The sequence below is a fragment of the Mobula birostris genome, chromosome 19 (genome assembly GCF_030028105.1).
Source record: "Mobula birostris isolate sMobBir1 chromosome 19, sMobBir1.hap1, whole genome shotgun sequence".
NCBI lineage: Eukaryota > Metazoa > Chordata > Chondrichthyes > Myliobatiformes > Myliobatidae > Mobula > Mobula birostris.
Window position 1 is genome coordinate 10,121,269 of NC_092388.1, and position 25,346 is coordinate 10,146,614.

The 25,346-nt window shown below is 41.3% G+C and overlaps 1 protein-coding gene across 5 annotated transcripts in view; it reads left to right on the forward strand.

Moving 5' to 3' along the window:
* The window catches only part of jazf1b (JAZF zinc finger 1b), a 249,902-nt gene that overhangs the window by 162,843 nt on the left and 61,713 nt on the right, over positions 1–25,346 (forward strand). For all 5 annotated transcript variants that reach the window (XM_072283203.1, XM_072283208.1, XM_072283206.1 and 2 more), the window contains one exon: positions 16,915–17,111. In XM_072283203.1, the coding sequence (XP_072139304.1) occupies positions 16,915–17,111 (197 nt within the window). The remainder of the gene's footprint in view (positions 1–16,914; positions 17,112–25,346) is intronic.

Below are 25,346 nucleotides of genomic sequence, written 5' to 3' on the forward strand. Positions count from 1 at the left end.
CTCAATGACTATTGTCCAGTAGCACTTACAACCACAGCGAAGAACTGCTTTGAGAGGCTGGTGATGAAGCATATCAACTGCCTGAGAAGTGACTTGGATCCACTTCAATTTGCCTACCGACATAACAGGTCCACAGCAGATGCCATTCTATTGGTTTTTCATTCAATCCTGGAACATCTGGACGGAGAAGGTGCACACATCGGGATGCTCTTCATTGACTACAGCTTAGCATTCAATGTTATCATCCCCTCAAAGCTAATCAGTAAGCTTCAAGACCTTGTGATCAATTGGATCCTCATTTTCCTCACTTGCAGATCCCAGTCAGTTCAGGTTGGCAACAGCATCTCCTCCACAATCTCTATCAGCACAGGTGAACCACAAGGCTGTGTGCTTAGCCCCCTGCTCTACTCAGTTTATACTTATGACTGTGAGGCACAGTTCCAATGCCATATTTAGAGTTGCCAACAGCACCACTGTCGTTGGCCAAGCCAAGTGTGGTGACGAATCAGCAGATAGGAGGGAGATTGAAAATCTGTCTGAGTGATGCCACCACACCCTCTCACTCAAAATTAGCAAGACCAAAGAGATGATTATTGACTTCAGGAGGAAGAAATAGCCAGTCCTCCTCAGAGGATTATAGGTAGAGAGGGTCAGCAACTTTAAATTCCTTGTTGTTACTATTTCAGAGGATTAGTCCTGATAAGTACCATTACAAAGAAAGCGTGGCAGCACCTCTACTTCCTTAGGAGTTTGTGAAGATTCAGCATGTCATCTAAAACTTTGATAAGCTTCTATAGATGTGTGGTGGAGAGTATATTGACAGGTTGTATCACAGCCTGGTCTGGACCCACCAATAATCTTGTACAAAAAAGCCTACGAAAAGTAGTGGATATGGCCCAGCCTATCATGGGTAAAGCCCTCCCCACCATTGAGCAGAACTACACGGAGTGCTGTTACAAGAAAGTTGAATCCAGCATCAAGGACCTTCACCATCCAGGCTATCCTCTCTTCTTACTGTAGCCATCATGAAGAAGGTACAGGAGCCTCAGGACCCGCACTATCAGGTTCTGGAATATTTATTACTGCCCCTCAATCATCAGGCTCTTGAAGCAGAAGAGATAGCTTCACTCAAATTCACTTGCCCCATCACTGATCTGGATTCACTTTCAAGGACTCGATATTTATTGTTTATTTATTCATTACAATTAATATTTCTCTTTTTTTGTCTTTCTTTTCGTATTTGCATAGCTTGTTTTGTTTTGTACATTGGTTGTTTCCTGCCCTCTTGGGTGAAGTCTTTCATTGATTCTATTGGTCTTATACTTACTATGATTGCGCACTAGAAAATGAATCTGGGGCTTTTATATGATGACACATAAGTACTTTGATAATAAATTTACTTTGAATTGTACACAGAGGCAAAATGGTGCAGTATCATTGTTAAGTAAGTGGTAGAAATTGAACTTGTGAAGAGTACAAATAAACTGTTTTAAGGAATGTAGTCAGGCGGTGCTATTCAATGCAGAAGACATTGAGTCAAGAGTTGTATTGTGCAAAAGTAGGCCCCTCAGCCGATCATGCCCATGTGAGTCATTTTGCCCATTACACTAATCCTATTTGATAGTTCCCATTCTTCTTGGTGCTGTGACAAAGAAGCACATGACCGAGATTAAAGAATGTCAACACTGGAAAGCAAGGGCATGGAATCACAATGACATTGACAGAATTCCAACGGCAATTCGTTAGGTGATTTTCTTGGCTATAGTTTACGTGATGTGCTTCTTTGTGAATAGCTGTATTTCCCAAGTGGAAAGAAACAACTTAACAATTTGTAAAATGGAATATGAAATGATTTTATATTACAGTGGGGAACATTGGAAATTAAATTGACTCAATCTTGCCCAGAGGAATGGGTTATCATTTAATTCTTTTCACACACACTCAGCAACCATTTTATTATTAGCTACACTTGCTCATTAATGCAAATATCTAATCAGCCTATCGTGTTGCAGCAACTCTGTGCATAAAAGCATGCAGACATGCATTGAAAGGACAGTCAGGAAGGCAGGAGGGGGGTGGGGCTGGGATGGGTCTGTTGGTTAAAAGTGAAATCAAATCCTTAGAAAGAAGTGACTTGGGATCAGAAGATGTAAAATCCTTGTGGGTGAAGTTAAGAAATTGCAAAGGTAAAAAGACCCTGATGGAAGTTATAGCCTGGATATGGGATACAAATCACAACAGGAGATAGAAAAGGCATGTAAAATGGGCAATGTTGGGATAGTCATTAGGATTTTGATATGCAGGTAGATTGGGAAAATCAGGTTGGTACTGGATCCCAAGAGAGGGAATTTGTAGAATGCCCATGAGATGACTTTTGAGAGCAGCTGTCGTTGAGCCTACTAAAGGATTCTGGATTGGCTGTTGTATAATGAACCAGACTTGATTAAGGATCTTAAGATAAAAGAACTCTTAGGAGGCAGTGATAGAATCCACCCTGCAGTTTTAGAGGGAGAAGCTGAAGGCTGATTTATCAGTATTACAGTGGAGCAAAGGGAATTGCAGAAGCATGAGAGAGAAGCTGGCCAAAGTTAATTGGAAGAGAGCGCAAGCAGAGATGATGGCAGAACAGCAATGGCTGAAGTTTCTGGGAGAATTCGGAAGGTGCTGGATAGATACAGTGCAAAGATGAAGAAGGACCCTCAAGGCAGGACAAGGCAACTGCGCACGATGAGGAAGTCAAAGACATAAAAGCAAAAGAGAGGGCAAAACAGTGGGAAGTTAGAGGACAGGGAAGCTTTTAAAAACTAACAGAAGGCAACTAAAAAGCCACAAGGAGAGAAAAGATGAAATATGGAGGTAAGCTAGCCAATAATATAAAAGAGGATACCAGAAGTTTAATTCAGATATATAAGGAGTAAAAGAGGGGCATGAGTGGATATCAGAGTACTAGAAAATGATGCTGGAGAGGTAGTAATGGGGGAAAAGGAAATGACGGTAGTAATGGGGGAAAAGGAAATGACGGATGAACTTAAAAGGATTTTGCATCAATCTTCACTGTGGAAGACACTAGCAGTATGCCAGAGGTCCAAGAGTGTTGGGGGCCAGAAGTAAGTGTAGCTGCTTTTACTAAGGAGAAGATGCTTGGGAAGCTGGAAAGTCTGAAGGTGGATAGGTCACCTGGACCAGATGGACTACACCCAGGGGTTCTGAAAGAGTAGCTGAAGAGATTGTGGAGGTATTGGTCATGATCTTTCAAGAATCACTAGATTCTGGAATGATTCCAGCGGATTGGAAAATTGCAAATGTCACCCACCACTTTAGGAAGGGTGGAAGGCAGAAGAAAGGAAATGATTGGCCAGTCAGCCAAACTTCAGTGGTTGGGAAGATGTTGGAGCCCATTATTAAAGGTGAGGTTTCAGGGTACTTGGAGGTACATGATAAAATAGGCCAAAGTTAACATGATTTCCTTCAGGGGAGATCTTGCCTGACAAATCTTTTGGAATTCTTTGAAGAAATAACAGGCAGGATGAACAAAGGAGAGTCAGTGGATGTTATGCATTTGGATTTTCATAAGGCCTTGTTTCAATATTGAATCAGCTGACATGATTTCTCTGACAGCATCATTTGTCCACCTGTGACATTGGCTCAGCTTAACATAAACATGAGAAATTCTGCAGATGCTGGAAATCCGAAGCATCATACACAGAACGCAGGAGGAACTCAGCAGGTCAGGCAGCATCTGTGGAAGTGAATTAAGTCGGTATTTCAGACTGAGGCCCTTATTTAGGACTGGAAAGGAAGGGGAAAGATAACAGAATAAAAAGATGGGAAGAGGGGAAGGGTGATAGGTGAAGCCAGGTGGGGGGAAAGGCAAAGGGCTGAAGAGGAAGGAATCTAATAAAAAAATAAGAGTGGACTATGGGAAAAAGGAAAGGAGGAGGGATCTCAGGGAGAGGTGATAGGCAGGTGAGAAGAGTTATGAGGCCAGAGTGGGGAATAGAAGAAGAGGGGGAGGGGGGGAAGGAAAAATGTTTTTACCAGAAAGAGAAATCAATGTTGAAGAAATGTGATCTAAATTATTTTGACTATGGAATGATAACTGGTGCCAGATGGGGTGGCTTGAGTATCTCAGAAACTGCTGATCTCCAGTACAGGTGTCCCCCGCTTTTTGAACGTTTACTTTACGAAACCTCGCTGTTACGAAAGACCTACATTAGTTACCTGTTTTCGCTAACAGAAGGTGTTTTCACTGTTACGAGAAAAGGCAGCGCGCGCCCCGAGCAGCCAAGCTCCTCCCCCGGAACTGCATTCCAGCCGGCATTGCTTAAACACGTGCCTGTGAGTAGCCGTTAGCAAGCTGAGTTCTGAGGTATCGGAAAAGCCTAAAAGTGCTTGTAAGGGTGTTACACTTAGCGTAAAACTAGACATAATTAAGCGTTTCGATCATGGTGAACGAAGTAAGGACAAAGTGAGCTTGGCTTGTGAAAGGTGACGAAGATGTTGTTGAAGAGGTTTTGGCATCCCGTGACCAAGAACTGATAGATGAAGAGCTGTTGCAATTGGAAAGGAAAGGATAAAAATCGAAACTGAATGCAGTAGCAAACGGACCGAAAGTGAAGTCATCCAGGAACTGAACGTGAAGCAACTGCGTGAGATGATAGAAAAATGCGCGAGGCTGAACAGTCAAGCATACTGTCGTTTTTCAAGCCTTTCACATCAGCCACAGCTGACGACGAACCTCGACCTTTGACATCGAGGCAGGCAGACATAGAAGAAGATGACCTGCCTGCCCTGATGGAAACAGACGACAATGAGATGACACCCTTGTGTCCCACCACCCCAACCCCCGGGCCGCGGACTGATGCATTGCCGCGGAGAATGCAGCTGTAGCCGGGACGCACCTGGCACATCTTTAGGAAAAAAGCCGAAATAAACAAGCTAATGAATTAGGTGCCGCCCAGCACGTAAATGTTGGCCCAGATCAGAGGCGATTGCCGGTTGCGTCGCCTCTGATCTGGGCCGACATTTACGTGCCGGGCGGCACCTAATTAATTAGCTTGTCTATTTCGGCTATTTTCTTAAAGATGTGCCAGGTGCGTCCCGACTACAGCTGCGTTCTTCGCGGATCGGTATCGGTCGGCGGCCTGGAGGTTGGGGACCACTGCACCACCCCAGCCTCCAACGACTCAGCCTAACCCACCATCATCAGTGTGCTCGGCGCTGTCTTCCCAATTCCAGTAAGTGATACTACACTGTACATACATTATTTCTACTTTATATAGGCTGTGTATTTTTATGTGTTATTTGGTATGATTTGGCAGCTTCATAGCTTAAAGGTTACTGGAGAGAGTGTTTCTGCGGAGAGCGCTTGCGTGAGATTTTTGCGGCAATGATTGTAGAAAAGTATTTCTACTTTATATAGGCTATGTATTTATCATATCATTCCTGCTTTTACTATATGCTACTGTTATTTTAGGTTTTATATGTTATTTGGCATGATTTGGTAGGTTATTTTTTTGGGTCTGCGAACCCTCACAAATTTTTCCCCATATAAATAAATGGTAATTGCTTCTTCACTTTACGACATGCCGGCTTACGAACCATTTCATAGGAACGCTCTACCTTCGGATGGCGGGGGAAACCTGTATCTAAGCAGATACTGGAGATGGTGAGGGAGAGAGCAGATGCTGGAGGTGTGGGAGAGAGCAGATACTGGAGGTGGTGTGGGAGAGAGCAAAGCAAATACTGGAGGTGGCATGAGAGAGAGCAAAACAGATACTGGAGGTGGAGTGGGAGAGAGCAGATACTGGAGGTGGTGTGGGAGAGAGCAGATACTGGAGGTGGTGTGGGAAAGAGCAGATATTGGAAGTGTGGGAGAGAGCAGATACTGGAGACGGTATGGGAGAGAGCAAAGCAGATACTGGAGGTGTGGGAGAGAGCAGATACTGGAGATGGTTAGGGAGAGAGCAGATACTGGAGATGGTGAGGGAGAGGGCAGATACTGGAGGTGGTGTGGGAGAAAGCAGAACAGATACTGCTAGAATCTATGCTGGGTTGGAGATTGGTCTCCCTTGTGAGTGCTGCTCTCCAGTGAAAGACAAACTGGAATGCTTTTGCCTGCGGTGCTGTAGTGCGTGGTGAGGAACTGCTGTGTACTTCTTGCAGAAATATGGCTTCAGGACAACATCCCAATCACCATCAATTTTCATATCATGCCACTCGGAGACTTGGCTATATTTTTTGTGACTGTATGTTTTTCTGCTATCTTAACTATATGTGCTACTTGATGTGTGCTACTATTGGGTGCTGTGTTTTGCACCTTCCTTCCAGGGGAACACTCTTTCGTTTGGTTGTATACATGGGTATTATTGAATGACAATTAAACTTGAACTTGCTTTGAGCCATTAGGCAAGCCTAGTTGGTGAATACTGGTTGATAAAAACCACATTGTTTCTGGATTGCTACTCACCCATCCATACAATGAAAGCCCATGTTGTCCTGCAAAACCTGATCTAAATCACACTTGGAGTATTCTGTTAATTTCTGTTTGCCCCATTGGAGGAAGAATGTGGAAACTTTAGAAAGAGTGCAGAGATCCATGAAGATGCTGCGTGGATTGGACAGCATATCTTGTGGGGATAGATTGAGCAAGCTAGGGTTTTTCTCTTCGGAGCAAAGGGGGATGAGAGGTGACTTGATAGAGACATGCAAGATAAGAGGCATAGATCAAGTGGACAGCCAAGGACTTTTTCCCAGAATGGAAATGGTTAATATGAGGGGACATAATTTTAAGGTAAGTGGAGGAAAGAACAGGGGGGATATCAGAGGTAGGTTCTTTACGCAAAGTGGTTGGTTGGTGAGTGATGGTGAGAGTGGTCACTGGTGATGGTAGAGGCAAGTATATTAGGGACAATTAAGGGACATTTAGGTAGGAACATGGATGATAAAATGGAGGGCTATGTGGGAAGGAAGGGCTGGATTGATCTTAGAGTAAGTTTACGGCTCAGTACAGCATCATGGGCCAAAGGGCTTGTACTGTACTGCTGTAATGTTCCACGTTCTACAGTCTGGATGGTTCTCAGAGGTTTACTGAACTCACTTGTCAAGATCCCCAATACCCTGTCACTTCGATGAACAACTTTGGCATTGTCAGCAATGACTTCTATACTGACTATAAAATCAGAAACAGGAGAAAGAAGAATGAAATCGTACTAATGTCAAACACCTCCATTTGTCTTTGGCCATCTTTGTGCTCTCGGCCTGCTCTGATGAGGTTTCCTGAGCATGGCTAATGGAAAGAGGTTTGTCTTCAGTGACACACACAAGATGCTGGAGGAGCTCAGCAAGTCAGGTAGCATCTATGGAAGGGAATAAACTGTCGACATTTCAGCTGGAGACACTTCGTGGAAGACTCTGGGCGTGACCTTGGAAGATGATTTCTGGGCCCTGAGTTAATCGTGTCTGTTTTAAAGATTCAAAGTACATTCATTATCAAAGAATGTATTTATAAATTATACAACCTTGAGATTTGTTGCTTACAGGTAGCCGCAAAGCAAGAAACCCAAAATAACCCAATTTAAAAAAAATAAAATAAAGACCAACAGCCGATGTGCAGAAAAAGGGAAATAAAAAACATAAATAATGCAAACAATAGAAGCAAGCAACAACATTCCAAACCAAAATGAGTCTTTAGCTCCGAACCCTGGAGCAATCAAAGTTGTCAACTGGTTGGCTGACAGACAGTATTAGGCGTACTGCTCAGGTGAACAGAGAAAGGGTGTGCTGGCATTGGAGAGGGTCCAGAGGAAGTTTACAAGAATGATTCTGGGAATGAAAGGATTATTGTGTGAAAAGTGTTAGATGGCATGAGGCCCGTGCTGACTGGGGTTTAGAAGAATGGGGGGGATCTCATTGAAAGCTAAATATTGGTAGACCTAGATAGAGTTGACGAAGAGAGTGTATGTTTCCAGTTGTGGAAAATCTAGGACCAGAGGCACAGCCTCAGAATAGAGGGATGTCCATTTAGAACAGAGATGAGGAGGAATTTCTTTAACTAGAGCATGATGAATCTGTGGAATTCATTGTCAAGATAACTGTGGAGACCAAGTCATTGAGTGTATTTAAGGAGGAGGTTGATATATTTTCCATTAGTAAGGGTGTCGAAGGCTACAGGAAGAAGGCAGGAGAATGGGGATGAGACCAAAAATAAATAGGCCATGATCAAATGGCAGCGCAGACTCAATGGACTGAATGGCCTAATACTGCTTCTATGTCGTTAATGCATTTAGAGATACAGTGCAGAGCAGGCCCAGTTGGCCCTCCGAGCCACTCCGCCAAGCATTCCACCAATTTACCCGGTCTAATCACAGGTCAATTTACAGTGATCAATTAATCTAACCAATATGTCTTTGGACTATGGGAGGAATCGGGAGCACCCGGAAGAATCCCACGCGCGCATGGACAAGACATACAAACTTTCTCACAGACAACGCCAGAATTGAACTCCAAATTCCGATGCTCTCAGCTGTAGTAGTATCATGCTACCCACTACACTACCTTGGTGCCTCATGCTAAATATGCACATCTTTTGTCATAGTTTTATGGCCTCTCATTCCTGCCACATTGCTATGAAGAAATAGCAAACTTAACTGTTTTAATTGTTGTGCATTTGGATGGAACAATGGAAGAGCCTTGCAAGGAAGTGGCTTAATGTGGCTATATAACTTGCAGTCATAATCCATCCAATCTGCATCGAAGGATCATCGCAGCATAGTGTTAAGTGGTCCAAAGGATCGGGCTCCACTGATATGTACATCAATTTACATCATCCGCTACTCAAGATTCAAATTTATAAGACCATATGGTATAGGAGCAGAATTAGGCCACTTGGCCCATTGAGTCTGCTCTGCCATTTCATCATGGCTAATTCAGTTTTCCTCTCAATCCCAGTCTCCTGCCTTCTCCCCATATCCCTTCATGCCCTGACCAATCAAGAATCTGTCAACCTCTGCCTTAAATATACATAAAGACTTGACCTCTACATCTTCCTGTAGCAAAGAATTCCACAGATTCACCACTCTCTGGCGAAAGAAATTCTTCCCACATCTCCTTTCAAAAATGATGCCTCTCTATTCTGAGGCTGTGTCCTCTGGTCTTAGACTCTCCCACCATAGGAAACATCCTCTCCACATCCATTCTACCAAGGCCTTTCACTATTCAATAGGTTTCAATGAAGTCACCCCTCATTCTTCTGAATTCCAGTGAACCCAGGCCCAGAGCCATCAACCACTCTGCATATGATAAGTCTTTCAATCCTGGAATCATTTTTGTGAACCTCTTTTGAACCCACTCCAGTTTCACGTGTACATTGAAGCATACAGTAAAATACGCTGTTTGCATTGACAACCAAGAGCTTAAAACATTTAACATTGTGATGATAATGTTGTCAATCACCATAGTAAATCTGATCCAGTTTTATAACATGGATTTTATGAGTTCAGTCTGGACTGGAGGCTACATAAATTGATTGCAGTCTCTTTGTGGCTTCCTAATAGATTCAGGAGGTCACAGTTTTTGTTTCTTTCTTCTCTCTTCGATATCTTCTTACAAGGTTGAGGAATGGAAGTAATACAAATGTTTGAAATACTATGACAAAAAACTGTGCATATTTACTATGGGGCAGCATGGTAGAGTAAGAATTAGCTTAACACTATTACAGTGCCAGCAAGCCCTGGGTTCATTCCCTGCCGCTGTCTGTAAGGAGTTTGTATCTTCTCTCTGTGACCACGTGGGTTTCATCTGAGTGCTCTGATTTCCTCCCACTATTCAAGGATGTACCGATTAAGCAGGTTAATTGGTCATTGCAAATTGTCCTGTGACTCGGCTAGGGTTAAGTAGGTGGGTTGTTGGGCAGTCAGGCAGGAAGGACGTGTTCCACACTGTATCTCTAAGTTAAATAAAGTAAGTAAATAGATTCTCTCAGAAATAGAAAAAAATACATTAAGATTTTGTTCCCACACTGCTATGGAGTTGTGTGCAACTTTAACTATTAGCCTGTAGGAGGCTCCCTTATACCATGTATTTCTAATTTCCTATGAGTTCTGCCCTGTTTTAATTGAGAACCTAGGGATAGGACACACTCCACAAGCCTTGCGTCACACAACTCTGGCACACAGACTGATACGTGGGCGGCCACTCTTTGTGGGTTGGCCAGTCTGGATTCATTACTGTAACCGTTTGCACCAAGCTCTTGCAGCAGCAAGAGTCCACAATTTGCAGGGTACAAAAATCTCAATTTCTGTCGAGGTTCTTGTTGAATAATTCCATTTTTATTTTCTATTCTGAGTTTGGAAATTATCAACAAATTTTAGGGTCTCCTCATTTCAAAATGGCTACCTATTAATTAGACAGAACTTAGAACAAAGCCAGTGAAATCATGGTAGATGCTGCTAATGCATGCACTTACAAAACTTAATTGGATGACGGAAGGGTTATTTTCAGTGAAAATTTGTAAAGGAATAAAGAAATGGCCAAAATAGGAATGTTGAGCCAAAATGCCATGTTCAGCATACCAATCCGTGTTGATAAAGGAATTTACGACAAAAATAGGAATGGCTGCAGAGACTTGTTAAACACCTCATTGCCACTTGAAATACCTGTGAGTCATTAAAGAGACTGCATGGCATTTTGGTGGCTACCACTTGTCTAACTGTAACCAGCTGTCTTTAAATAAATGCAGTGTCAATATTAATTTCACATACTACTTAAAGGGATATTCATCACTGTAAGGGATACCCACCAATCCAGTGCCATTGCCATTGGAGCTTTGAAGAAGTCCAGTTAACCACATTCAAACATTTTCTCTGTTTCTTTGGCATCACTTATTCCAGAAATTCTTTGTGGACCTCATCTGAAAGGGATTGCTTGTAACTGCCTTCATATTTTGTCTTATTATGGAAGTCACCGGCAGAAGGAGTGTGTTTATTAGCAACTTGCAAGAGATCGGCAAAAACAGTCTCTAATCAACACTGGAGTATTAAACCTGCAGGTGTTTGGGTAGCACCTCCAGACAAATCCAAACTATGGTGATCTGTAATTAAGATCAAAATTGTGTGCTAAATCCGGACTTTCAAACTGTTGGCCTTGTTAGCACTTGTCCTGTTACCTGTTTAACACCTTTGGCCAAATAAATTCCCCTGTTAATTAAAGACAAAGTTGCCCTGCATTGCAACATAGATATTTTCCCTTCTGAATTGTTTTTTGCATTTTATTGACCTCCCATCAGTTGTGTAAATGATATTTTAAGCCGTATACCATTTGCCGTGGGTCCATCCTCTTATTGCATCGCTGCCTTCATTAGCCATCTCTGGCCTTCCTTCACTGTTAAGTAAGGCTCTAGTTTATTAAACTTTCTCTATATTCATGTTAGTAATGATCCGTCAGTTGTGGTTATCCATTATTAACCACTTTTTTTTCCTATTTAATGAAAACCCTATTATTGTGCACTAACTGTGCTTATGAAATGGATCAAACACAGAGGAAGGAAACTCCTGCTGTATCGTTGCCTTAGAGGCTTTTGCATTCTTAAGCAGTCAGATGCTAAACCATTTCCATCTTAGCGGGGTTTCTACTTCATTTCTACCAGACCAGCAAATCATGCCATTTTGGTATTAACAAAATCTGTGCTTTACGTGATCAAACCTTAACAGCATTTCTGTTTAGTTTTTGCATCACTTTTTCCCTCCTTTCATCAGATTAAGCCAAATTTTCATAATTTGGAATGGCATTGAAAACTGTTCATAAAGGCAACATTGAAAGCTGCTTATAAAACTTCAGCCACTATGCAGGTTTATTGATATTTAGTGACTTCTGCAAATTCTTTAATGAATTAATCTCAATTATTTTGCTTTTAGAGCTCTGAAGTACTTGTTCACAAAAGAAATTGATGTATAAATTTGATTCTAAAAATTGTTATAATTGGATTGAAATGAAGCATAGTGCCAATAAGCTTACTTGTAGTCCTGCCACTTTGGTGAAGGGGACTTGTTTTTCTGCTTTGCTCCATGTTGATCCTATGCCAAAAATAAAATAATTTGCATAGCTTCGCAGAGTTGAGGCTATTTTTGGTTGAGGCACAAGGAATATTTGCCCTGTCAATTGTGAATGAAGAATGAGGGAAGAAAAAAATCAAGTTCTAGAAGGTATAAGCTTTAGTAAGTGAGGACAAATGTCACATTATACATTTCTGTAAAGCTCTCTCTTGGGGATAGCTTATGGGTAAGTTCCTAGACTTCCCCTCTCAATCCTCTAACACTGGAGACCAATCCATGGCTTTTCCCATAGCCTTTCAGGTCTCAGTATCTTCCTTGGGTTCTGATGAATAAGAATTAGTATCAAGTATTCTATCACCGATGTATGTCATGAAATTTGTTTTGTGGAAGCAGTACAATGCAAGACATAAAAATCACTACAATTTATAGAATAAATAGTGCAAAAGATGAATAGTGAGGTGGTGTTCATAGGAAAAGCTATGAATTGGTCTTTAGTGTTAAAGGATTGAGATAGGAAATTTTGGAATTTACCCGTTAGCTGTTCCCAAGAGAGAACTTTATAGAAATGTATAATGTGACATTTGTCCTCATCTACCAAAGCTTATACCTAGATGATTCACCACTGAAGCTTAACTGCCTTTCTAAAGAATGAACTTGATATTTGTTTTTCTCCCCTCATTCTTCACAACTGAACTTGGTTTATATTCTTTCCTCATTCTTCACATCTGGAAAATAGGCTAGAATCAGGAAAGTTGAGATCAATTCAGATGGCTTGTACTTGAATTCTTTAGGAAGGATTTAGTATTTACACTATCTACTGTACACATGAACTGGGCTGAATTTTTGCATTTGAGTATTGGAGATTGACTTTTATTGTGATATTTCTTTCAAATTTGAAGTGTTATCAACAGAGAGCTGAAGTAATCAGCCCTACAATGTAAGCCACAGTAGTGTAGTGGTTAGTGTGATACCTTTACAGATGGGGGCATTTCAAGGTTTAGTTCTGCGCTATCCGTAAGGAGTTTATATGTTCGCCCCGTGACCACATGGGTTTCCTCCCACAGTCCAAAGACTTATGAATTCATAGGTTAATTGATCATTCTAAATTGTCTTGTGGTTAGGCTGGTGTTAAATAAGTGGGTGGCTGGGTGTCAAGGCTCATTGGCCCTGTTCCACACTGTATCTCTAAATAAATATCAGACTTTGAAATAAGAGCTTGGATCACGCAAAGCTTTGCTTGATACTTGCTGGAAATTACACAAGTGTGGAGAACAAGATGATTTGATTTCTAATGACATAAGAGAGTTTCCGTGTTATTCTACGGAACTCAGACACTTAAAACTGCCTATTTTAATCACCTGGCATTTAATTGATTTTGCTGCTTTCTATGTTTGTACATGGATAGGGAACTGTTTAATGTTCAGATTTCACATAACCAATCTGTAATGCTAAAGCGTGTACTGCCACTGCCATCACTTTCTAAAGGGGAACTACCCAATCGTAGTACTGTGGAAGGATATTCCAGCAATCAGTGGTTCTGCCTTATCATGGAAACCATAAAACACAGAAATTCAATGTAAAAATCCCAAGCACTACAAATTAGGTTTGACGTACTTCGTCACAATAAAAGTTGATTCTAAATGTGGGATACTGGTAGTTAGAGCAAATAAAAAGATACTATTGAGTAAATAACCTGCCAGATGGCAAGGGGCAGTTGTGTTTCTTTATGCTTGCAACTGTAAAATTTAACATTTTTATAGCTATTTCATAGTCCTGCCAACACTAGACTTAAGTCCCAATGCTTCAAATTCCAACATTAGACATGAACTTTGATTATTTCCAGCATGAAATGGGGAAAGAATCTGGCTTGAAGTATTAGACTGAATACTAGTACTGCAAATGCTATTTTATTCCCCAGGCAAGCACAAACAACTCTTTTAGGAAATAAAATAGTGAACTTAATTTCAATTCACAGTTACCTGCCTCAAAACTCACTTTGGAAGTTAAAAAAAAACGAGAGATTCTGCAGATGCTGGAAATCCAGAATAATACACATAGAAAATGCTGGAAGAACTCAGCAGGTCAGGCAGTACCTATAGCAAGGAATAAAGGGTCGACGTTTTGGGCCAAGACTCCTCTTCAGAACTCACTTGGAACTTGGAAGTTAGAAATTACTGCTTTTTTTTTAATAATAGAATTCTGTTTGTATGCTTTTTTTGAAAAGACCACTTCAAAAACCTTTACTATTGCCCTTCATGGTGGATGGCAAGTGCTCGACAAGTGAATGCTATAAAAAGTTTCAAAGGGTGTAACGTGTAATAGAATGAGAAAAAAATGAGATGTTATGCATATGGATGAGGGAAAAGTGGAGGGCTATGTTGGAAGAAAGGGTTAGATTGATCTTGGAGTAGGTTAGAAGGTATGCACATCATCGTGGCCAAAAGCTCTGTACTGTTCTGTGTTCCTTAGGAAGAAAAATAAATGGGAACAGGGTAGGCCATTCAGCCCATCATCATTGCTCCACCATTTTGTGAGATAATGGCTTAATCCCCCAGCACTAATCCTTTATCCCTTAATTCCATTAGTAATTTAAAATCCTTTGATTTCCAGTATGGCCTTACTGCATGGTCTGATAGTACTAATAGTAAAATAGTGAAATTGAGTTAAGAGCAAAACCTTGTCTGGGTTACTTGGAAAACTTCTTTCTTCCAAATGTGCCACTGGATATTTCTGTGTCCAAATAAACACAAAGATGGGGTCTTCATGTTGTGTCTCATAAGGTGTCTTTTCTTACATTGTGTCCCTCCATTCATGCTGCAATGGAATACTGCTTTGCCTTCTGATTTTGCAGTCCAGGATTTGGGATTCACAATGGTTTATTGTCATTCGTCAATACACGAGTGTAAAAGAAAACAAAATGGTTGTTATTCTGGATCCAGTGCAGCACCAAACATTCACAATAAACATAAAGAACACAATAAATATGAATACATAAGATAGCTTATATTCATTGTCTGTTTGTATCTACATAAAGTGATACTCGGTACAGGAGTATCCGTATATAAGGTGACTCTGGCAGGAAGTGATAAAGTAGTGGTGATGGGGTGGGTGAATGGATGGGGGTGTTAACCAGCGTGATGGCTGGGGTGAGTAACTGTTTTCAAGTCTGGTGACCCTGTGATGGATACTACGTAGCCTCTTCCCTGATGGGAGTGGGACAAACGGTCCACAAGCAGGGTGGGTGGGATCCTTCATGATATCGCTGGCCTTTATCCGGCACCCTTCTGTATATATGTCCCTGATGGCGGGTAGGTTGGTACCGGTGATATACTGGTCAGTTTTAATTACCCATTGTAGAGCCTTCCTTACCAGGGCTTAAACAATATTGTTCCCTCACAGGTAAGGTTTCAACCTGGAACCAACCTGTGTCATTTGGCATTATGCATTCAATGGTGGTACTTGTATCTAATAAATTGGCAACTGAGTCTATGCTCGTGGTCTATTGAGGCTGTAGCCCATCCACTACAAGGTTCGACATGTTGTGCATTCAGAAATGCTCTTTTGTACACCACTGTTGCAAACCATTTTTTTCTGATCTCTCTCATTAACAAGGCATTTTCGTCCACAGAACTGCCACTCAATGGATTTTTTTTGGTGGGGGGGTTGCTGCAGACTGTTATGGATGAAAGCAAGAGATCAGCAGCTTCTGAGATACTCAAATCACCCTGTCTGACGCCAATCAAAGTAACTTAGATCACATTTATTCCTTTTCTGATGTTTGGTCTGAACAACAATTGAACCTCATGGCGAATGATTTATGCATTGTGTTGTAATTGACTTATTAGGTAATTGCATTAACGAGCTGTTATACATGTCTGTCTAATAAAGTTAAAGCTGTCCCGAGCCTTGTGGCCTATCAGGCCGGTGCTTATGCCGGTTTCTATGGCATGAAGCAACTGAGAGTACGAAACTCCCCATCCCCCCCCAGTATAGGACGCCAGTCTATCGCGAGGTTAACCCCCAGCATTTGCCGGTACCCATCTTCAGCTGGGTGGACTGGAGAAGTGTGTTGTTAAGTGCCTTGTTCAAAGACACAACACGCTGCCCTGGCCGAGACTTGAACCCACGACCTTCAGATCGTGAGCCCAACACCCTAACCACCTGGCCACTGAATAATTTAACCAAAAGGTTTATCATTGCAGAATTGCCCACTGGATCTCATACCTGACTACTAAAAGTAGGAACTTTTAGCAAATTGATATTAAATTACCCTTTCTCTACTTTTCCCATGTTGTTTTTCAAATTCGATTTCAATTTAATTGTCATTCAACCATATATGAATGCCCAAGAATAGAGTCAAATGAAATAGTATTTCTCTGGGACCAATGTGCAAAACACAGTACCAGTAGTCATTCATAGCACAGGGCATATCCACATTTCCAATGTCCAACAGGGTCTGGTGATCACAAGAAAAGCGACTAAGACAATTCCTCACTGTTAGACTGCATACCTCCTTCGCAGACCCACTCTGACGCTTCTCTGTTGCAGACAGCAACACAGTTCGCAGCAAGTCCAACTCCTTCAGTTTCCCTGCCATTAAGCAACTTGCTGATGGGGTAGACCTGCAGTACTCTCAGTCCTTAATGTCCAGCAGGATCTTCTGATTGTTAAAAACAAAAGTAACATTTGAAAAAGACAATAATACCTCTTGTTGGCCTCGTAGAAGCCACTGAGTCTGAGCGCACCGCCATCTTAGCGGAGTTTCGTGTGTTGTGAAAAATATTAATAAAGTATAAGTGATCTGCGGAAATTTTATTTCGGATAGAAAGCCACAAATCACCTTTGTTTTGTTTTCCCATTGCAGATTTATGACAGATGCTGCTCGCCGGGAACAAGAATCCTTGAAGAAAAAGATTCAGCCCAAACTCTCTTTGTCATTATCAAGTACAATTCCTCGAGGAAGTATTTCAACGCCACAGCGCCACAATAGCGGCAGCCTTACACCTCCAGTCACCCCACCCGTTACTCCGTCATCATCATTCCGAAGCATTACTCCCACAGGTACGAGAGAGCAATCGTCTCTTTAGTCACACTGAATTTGCAAGTTTTGTTGCCTGTGAGTTATCTATTGTGATTGACATGGCAGTTGTGGCTTTGTCATTGACCTTGCTGCTTCTAAACTAATGAGAGTGAATAATCTGCTCCTTGATCTGGCGTCACGATAGCATAACGGTTAGCATGGCGCCAATACAGCTTTGGCTGTCGGAATTGGGAGTTCAATCCTGGCGTCCTCTGTAAGGAGTCTCTTTATGTCCCCCTCGTGGAACGTGTGTGTTGTTTCCAGTCCTCCCACAGTCCCAAGACCGGCCAGGTAGGTGAATTGGCCATTGTAAATTGTCCCGTGATTAGTTTCAGGTTACATCGGGGTTGCTGGGCGGTGCAGCTCAAAGGGCCTGTTCCACGCTGTATCGTTAAATAAACTCAAGGTGTATAAGATGATAAGAGGCATTGATATAATGGACAGCCTCTGCCTTTTTCCCTGGGCAGAACGGCTAATACACAATGGCATAATTTTAAGTTGACCGGAGGAAAGCAGAGGCGTGATGTCAGAGGTAGGTTTTTTCACACAGTGAGTGGTGGGTGCGTGGAATGCACTGCCAGGGGTGATAGTAGAGGCAGCTACATTAGAGACATTTAAGAGACTCTTAGATTGGCACATCAATGATAGCAAAATGGAGGGCTAAGTAGGAGGGAAGAGTTCAATTGGTCTTAGAGTCGGTTGAAAGGTTGGCACAGCACTGTGGGCCAAAGGGCCTGTAGTGTGCTATTGTGTTCTATGTTCTTTGCTCATTCCCAATAATTTTATTGTGCTTAATGATCTTCCTACTGATGTTCTCAGGGTGTAATCATACCACTGTACCTTCAGCTTTAGGCTCCTGATTTCCCTTTAGAAACCGCTCTGCCTGTCCACCTCTCAACCTCTCAATACTCCTTTAAGACGTCTTCTAAAGTCTATTTCTTGGACAAAGCTTTTGATCATCTCCTATAATACCTCTTTGTGTAACAGTTTCAGCTTGGTTTTATTTGATAATAAAGTATTTATTTATTATCAAATAAATTAATGTAATGTGACTTAAGATGCATTTAATATTTTGAAGGTGTTATACAAATACACGCTAAAAGTAAACAGATTAAACATCACAGGAAGATCACGGTTTCTATTGGAGGAGTAGTGTATATTCAGAATTATTTTGCATTTTTGAAATTGGAGATAAATGCCTTACTGAACATTTGATTACCTGGAAACATGGTTCTCACCGTGGGCCATATGGCCCCACAGAGGGTCATGTCAGATTTCATAGGGGCATCAAGTAAAAAACAAGAAACTGGGGGCCAGGGGAGCTTCTGAACGGGCCATGATAAGTTCACTGTTTTAATGAAATATTACTAAAATTTAAAAATAAAAAATAAATGAATATATGTAATTTAGTTAGAACCCTGAATGAAATGAATGGGAAAATATGCTAGATGATGCAAATAAGGCAGCAAAACAGCTTAGACGGTGTTTGTGGGTGGGGATGGGGTATTGTGGCATGTCAGTTGTTATCTCTGCTCCTGTTTGACCACGCGTAAATCACTGTTCACCCCCTGCAGGGCGGCCCGCTGAGCCCCACTCCACGTCCATTCCCAAATCACAAACTGCAGATTGGGCAGGGCTGCCTGCAGCAAGGCCAGTCAGTGGGTATACAGCAGGAGGCTGGTTCCATTTGCCTTCCACTGACCTGTGCATGTTTTAAGACTTACAGAGCATGGCATGATGGCTGCAGCTACTGCAGTGGAGCTATCTGCCAGAAACAGCTAAACTGCAGAGAGGTGAGAATATGTGATGTCTACCACTGCATCACTCTCTACCACTACAACTTCCACTATGTCCCTGTTATTTATCATATTTTGAGAGGAAGCTCAGTTCGCTTTTCATAGTGAATAAATGCTCTTTATTGCTACAAAGAATTTGCATATATAATAATGTTATTTAAAAATACTTCCTTAAGAAATTAAATTATTTTTTAGAAATACTGCCTAAAAAGCTAGTTTTATTTTATGAGGAAATACTTTTTGCCTGAAAGCTTAAGACAGATACCAAAGGTGGAACTATTTTTGGCGAAAATTTTGAAGAAAGATCTATTTCAAAGTTCAAAGTAGATTTACTTTCAAAGAACATATATGTCACCATATACAGCCCTGAGATTCTTTTTCTTGCAGGCATATTCAATAAATTCATAATAGAATCAATGAAAGACCCCACCAACGTGGTTATTCAGTCAATGTGCAGAAGACAACAAACTGTGCAAATACAGGAAGGAAGGGAGAGAGGACGGGCATGAGATGAGGAGTCCTTAAAAGTGAGTCCATAGGTTGTGGGAACATTTCAATGGTGGGAGAAGTGAAGTTGAGTGAAGTTAATCCTCTTTGGTTCAAGACCCTGATGGTTGAGGGGAGTAACTGTTCCTGAAAGTGATGGTGTGAGTCCTGAGGCTTTTGTACTTCTTCCTGATGGCAGCAGTGAGTAGGGAGCATGGTCTGAGTGGTGGGGGTCCCTGATGATGGATGCTGCTTTTCTGCAACAACAGTTTGCATAGATGTGCTCAATGGTGCGGAGGTTTTTACCTGTGAAGAACTGGGCCGTATCTCCAATTTTTTGTAGGATTCGCCATTCAAGGCCATTGGTGTTTCCGAACCAGGCTGTTATGCGGCCAGTCAATATCCTCTCCACCACACATCCATAGAAGTTTGTCAGAGTTTTAGAAGACATGGGAAATCTTCGTCAACTCCTATGGAAGTAGAGGCACGTGCTTTCTTTGTAATTGCACCTACTGTATGTGCTGGGCCTAGGACAGATCCTCAGAAATGATGACACTGAGGAATTTAAAGGTGCTGACCCTCTCCACCTCTGATCTTCAGATGAGGACTGGCTCATGGACCTCTAGTTTCTTCCTCCTGAAGTCAATAATTAACTCCTGGGTCTTGCTGACATTGAGTAAGAGCTTGTTGCTGTGGCACCTCTCTCTCAGCCAGGTTTTCAATCTCCCTCCTAATTGCTGATTCATCCGCAACTTTGAATGAGCTACAACAATGGTGCTGTCAGCAAACCTGAATATGGTATTGGAGCTGTGCTTAGCCACACAATCATAAGTTTCTTGGAAAACAATATTCCACTAGAAAATATAATGCCTTGTGCAGCTGATGGTGCTGCTTCAATAGTAAGAAGATAAAGAGGATTCATTGCTCATTTTAAAAATCCTGTGTCTGACTTTTTTGCACACACTGTGTTATCCACCATCAGCATTTGCTTGAAAGTTATCGGGAGGACATATGCATGACACCCTCATTGCTGTAATAATGGCTGTCAACTTCATCAATCAAAAGCTCTTCAAATCATCTTTTCTGGTAACGTGAGGAAAACAAAGAATATTTTGAACTGCTACTAATACATACAGAGGTCTGATGGTTATCAAAAGGTAATTGTCTTCGTCACTTTGTTGCACTTTGGGGTAATGTTGTAGTATTTTTAATTGATAAGCAGCTTGGAGAACAAATTGTTGCTGCTCAGTCTGACGTATGTTAAATGTTTTTGAAAAACTATATTAAACAAACAGTTACAAGGAAAAAAACTGCGATGTCATATCATGCAAAGAGGCTATTACTGCTTTCTTGGAAAACTCAAACTTTTCAGAAGTAATATTGGACATCGCTAGTTTTTGTAATTTCCTATATATATATATTATAAATAAACTGTCCTACTCAGATCTTTGAAGCAACACACATAAATGCTGGAGGAACTCAACAGGTCAGGCAGCATCTATGGAAAAGAATAATCAGTCTATGTTTCAGCCCGACATTCCGACACTTCAGGACTCTTTTGAACTCGTTTTATTTTTCATATACACCTGTAACATTGTATTTAACATATAATAATAATACCTAAAACCTGTTAAAACATAAATCAGAGGGCAAAAGAACCCAGCTGGGTGAGGAGAAAAGATTTGGGAGGGAAATGGTGTGGATCTCATTGAAACCTCTTGAATATTGAAAGGCCTAAATAGAGTGGAAATGGAAAAAAGTGTTTCCTATAGTGGGGGAGTCAAGGACCGGAGGGCACAGACTCAAAATAAAGGGACATCCCTTTAGAATAGAGAAGCGGAGGAATTTCTTTAGCCAGAGAGCAGTGAATCAGTAGAATTCATTGCCACAAATGGCTGTGGATGTCAAGTCATTAGGTATATTTAAAATGGAAGTTACTATGTTTGTGATTAGTAAGGATGTCAAAGGTTACAGGGAAAAGGCGGGAGAATGGTGTTAAGAGGGATAACAAATCAGTCATGATGCAGAGCAGGCTTGATGGGTTGAATGGTCTTAGTCTGCCCCTATGTCTTACGATCTAACTGCATTGCAGATATGCTAGAAAATTGCAGCATAGTAGCAGGAGGTGCCATAGCTCAAGAATTAGAGCACTGGTCTTGCAAACCACAAGTTCGCGAGTTCAAGTCCGACTGGAGCCTCAACATTTTTGTGTGTTGCTTGATAGTAACGGCCCCTTGGCCCACAGTGTTGTGTGACATTTTAACCTAAAAATTAACAACCCAAGTCAATCATAGACCATAAAACATTACAGCACAGTACAGGGTGAATCAGGAGCTAACGCTTACCATGATCTCAGTTCTTATTATTTAAGATCGCTCAGATTACAAACTTACTAATGCCCTTCCTTATCTGTAATAAACCTGTGAACGACTGGTTCTGAAACTTACTGTCCCAATCGATTGTAGTTCATATTTGGTATGCAAAACACTGTCACTGGTATAGGCAGAATCTATAGCTAATTTTGTTTATTTTCCACCTTCTGTTTGGGTCTAATTAACCACATCTGTATTGTAAGTGCTGACACATCATAGTTTAAGAAAGGCCCCCAACCTGCACTTAAGGATACAATAAGAAGTATTGAAATAAAGCTACACAGTTAGTGTGAGGCAGATCGGTGACCAGCAAAGTTTATAAAGAATCAGAATCCAAATCAGGTTTATTTTCACTGACTTAAGTCGTGAAGTTTGTCATTTTGCAGCAGCAGTAGAGTGCAATACATAAAATATACTGTAAATTGCAATAAGAAATATATATTAAGAAAATTAAATAAATAGTGTGATTAGAGAGCAAAAGTAGTGAGATAATGTTCATGGGTTCATTGTCTGTTCAGAAATTTGATGGTGGGAGAGAAGAAGCTGTTCCTACAATAGCTATCTGTCCAGAAAATACCTGACAGGAAAGGAATGGAGGGTTATGGGCTGAGTGCAGGTCGGTGGGACTAGGTGAAAGTAAGAGTTCAGCACGGACTAGAAGGGCTGAGATGGCCTGTTTCCGTGCTGAAATTGTTATATGGTTATATGGTTACAACATTGAGTGTGTGTCTTCAGGCTCCTGTACTACTTCTCTGATGGTAGTAATGAGAAGGTGGCAGGGGTCGTTAATAATGGATGCCGCCTGTTTAAAGCATCGCCATTTGAAGAAGTCTTTGACGCTGATGTCCTCAGTCCCCATGATGGAGCTGGCTGTGTTTACAACCCTCTGCAGCTTTTTCCGATCCTGGGCAGTGGCCCCTCCATACCGAACCCTGATGCCACCAGTTAGAATGCTCTCCATGGTACATCTGTAGAAATTTGCTATTCTTTGGAGACATAACAAATTTCCTAATGAGATGTAGTTGCTGCTATCTGTCCTTTGTAATTGCATCAATATGTTAGGCCCAGATGTTGACACCTAGGAACTTGAAATTGCTCACCCTTTCCACCACTGATCCCTCAATGAGGACTGATGTGTTCCCTCAATGTCCCCTTTCTGAAGGCTACAATCAATTTCTTGGTCTTACGGACATTGAGTGCAAAGTAACATGGTTTTGCGTTCTGTCGTGGAATGCAAGTTAATATGATTTTGCATTATGTCATGGAGAAATGATTTCTTTCCCTAAGTGCAAGCATATAAAAAAGGGTTAATGAACAGAAGTTGAGAGGGCAGTTAATTCAAAAGATATTTGTTTGTATCAGCTGTTATATTTGCAATAGTTTGTCACACTTCCCTGGCAGCTGTGTTCCAGCAGAGCTGCTCTGCCTCCTTGCATTTATAATTGGGAATTGGTACAGAGCTCTAATTATTTATAAGACAACATTAACCTAACTCCTAAATCATGGCATTACTCTCTCCTTGTAGCTGTAGAACCCTTACTGAATCAACAGTAGCGTTTTTGAACTCAGATGCTTGTTGAAAGTTATTTGCTAATGGGCTCTAATTTTACAACAGATATCTAAGTGGTAAATCAAGTAACAAAACAAGTGAAAATTAGTTAAGGCTTACCAGCAACTTGTCAAAAAACCTACAAATATTTTTATAAGACCTCTGACTGAGCTGAATATCATTAGCATCGCTAGCTGCAATGGATTGTTCTCTTAGTAGGGGTTGCATTATTCAATTTTTTTGATGACTTTCTTTGAAAAATCTCCTTCCTCTCCCCCCCCCCCCAAAAAAACCTAATAGAAGTTGCAGTTATTCCTCGTACTGTTAACAGGTTGTAATTATTTAATTATATTAATGTACAGAATTGGATTTGGAGGATGATATTGGTGGTTGCAATTGGAGGTCATGCTTTGTTCTTATTGCTACCGTCAGGAAGGAGGTACAGAAACCTGAAGGCACACACTCAATGATTCAGAAACAACTTCTTCCCCTTTGCCATCTGACATTGAACCCATGAACCCATTAACTATTTTATATATGGTCTGCTCTTTATCAAATTATGGTATTGCTTTGCACTGTTGTAACTATATGTTATAATTATGTGGTTTTGTCAGTTTTAGTCTTGGTTTGTCCTGTGTTTTCTTGTGATATCATTCTGGAGGAACGTTGTATCATTTTTTAATGCATGCATTTCTAAATGACAATAAACAAAACTGAACTGAACATGCATTCTCACACACACACACACACACACACACACACACACACACACACTCTTACTGTAATTCATGTCTTTTTTCCTATTATTATGCATTGTACTGCTGCAGCAAAGACAACAGATTTCATGACATATGCCGGTGATATTAAACCTGATTCTGATTATACAAAGGGACTAGATAAGGTAGGAATCTTCTTTTTTCCCCTGGAGTGAAGAAGGGAGAGATGTGATCTCATTGAGGTTTACAATATCATGACAAGCATAGATAAGATGGATTGTCACAGTCTTTTTCTCAACATAGGCGAGTCTAAAACTGGAGGAGATAGGTTTAAGATGGATTCCCGACCTGGGGACAACAGACCCCTCAATTAATGACAAGAGTCCGTGGCATATAAAAGGTTAGGAACACTGGTTTAAGATGAGAGGGGAAAGATTTAAAGGGAATCTAAGAAGTGGGTTTTTTTACACAAATGTTGGTGTGTATATGGAATGAACTGCCAGAGGAAGTGGTAGAGACAGGTATAATTTACAGTGTTTAAAAGACATTTGGACAAGTTCTCGGGATAGCAAAGCTTTCGGCCCAGATGCAGGTAAATAGGACCAGCTCAGGAAGACACCTTGGTCAATATTAACCAGTTGGGCTGAAGGGTCTATTTCTGTGCTATATACGGTGAATTCCAGTTAACTGGACCATTGATTAATTGGAGAAGCTGCCTATTTAGGACAACTCTAAAGGAACAATGACAAATCTAGAAAATATCTGCGATTCTTTTTAAAAACACAAACACAAGAAAATCTGCAGATGCTGAAAATTCAAGCAACACACACAAAGTACTGGTGGAACGCAGCAGGCCAGGCAGCATCTCTAGGAAGAGGTACAGTTGACGTTTCGGGTCGAGACCCTTCATCAGTACTAACGGAAAAAGAGATAGTAAGAGATTTGAAAGTGGAAAGGGGAGGGGGAGACCCAAAATGAAAGGAGAAGACAGGAGTGGGGGGGATGAAGCTAAGAGCTGGGAGGTTGATTGGCAAAAGGGATATAAGGCTGGAGAAGGGGGAGTATCATAGGACAGAAGGCCTTGGAAGAAAGAAAGGGGGAGGGAAGCACCAGAGGAAGATGGAGAACAGGCAAGGAGTTATTGTGAGAGGGAAAGAGAGAAAAAAAAATTAGGGATGGGGTAAGAAGGGGAGGAGGGGCATTAACGGAAGATAGAGAAATCAATGTTCATGCCATCAGGTTGGAGGCTACCCAGACGGAATATAAGGCGTTGTTCCTCCAACCTGAGTGTGGCTTC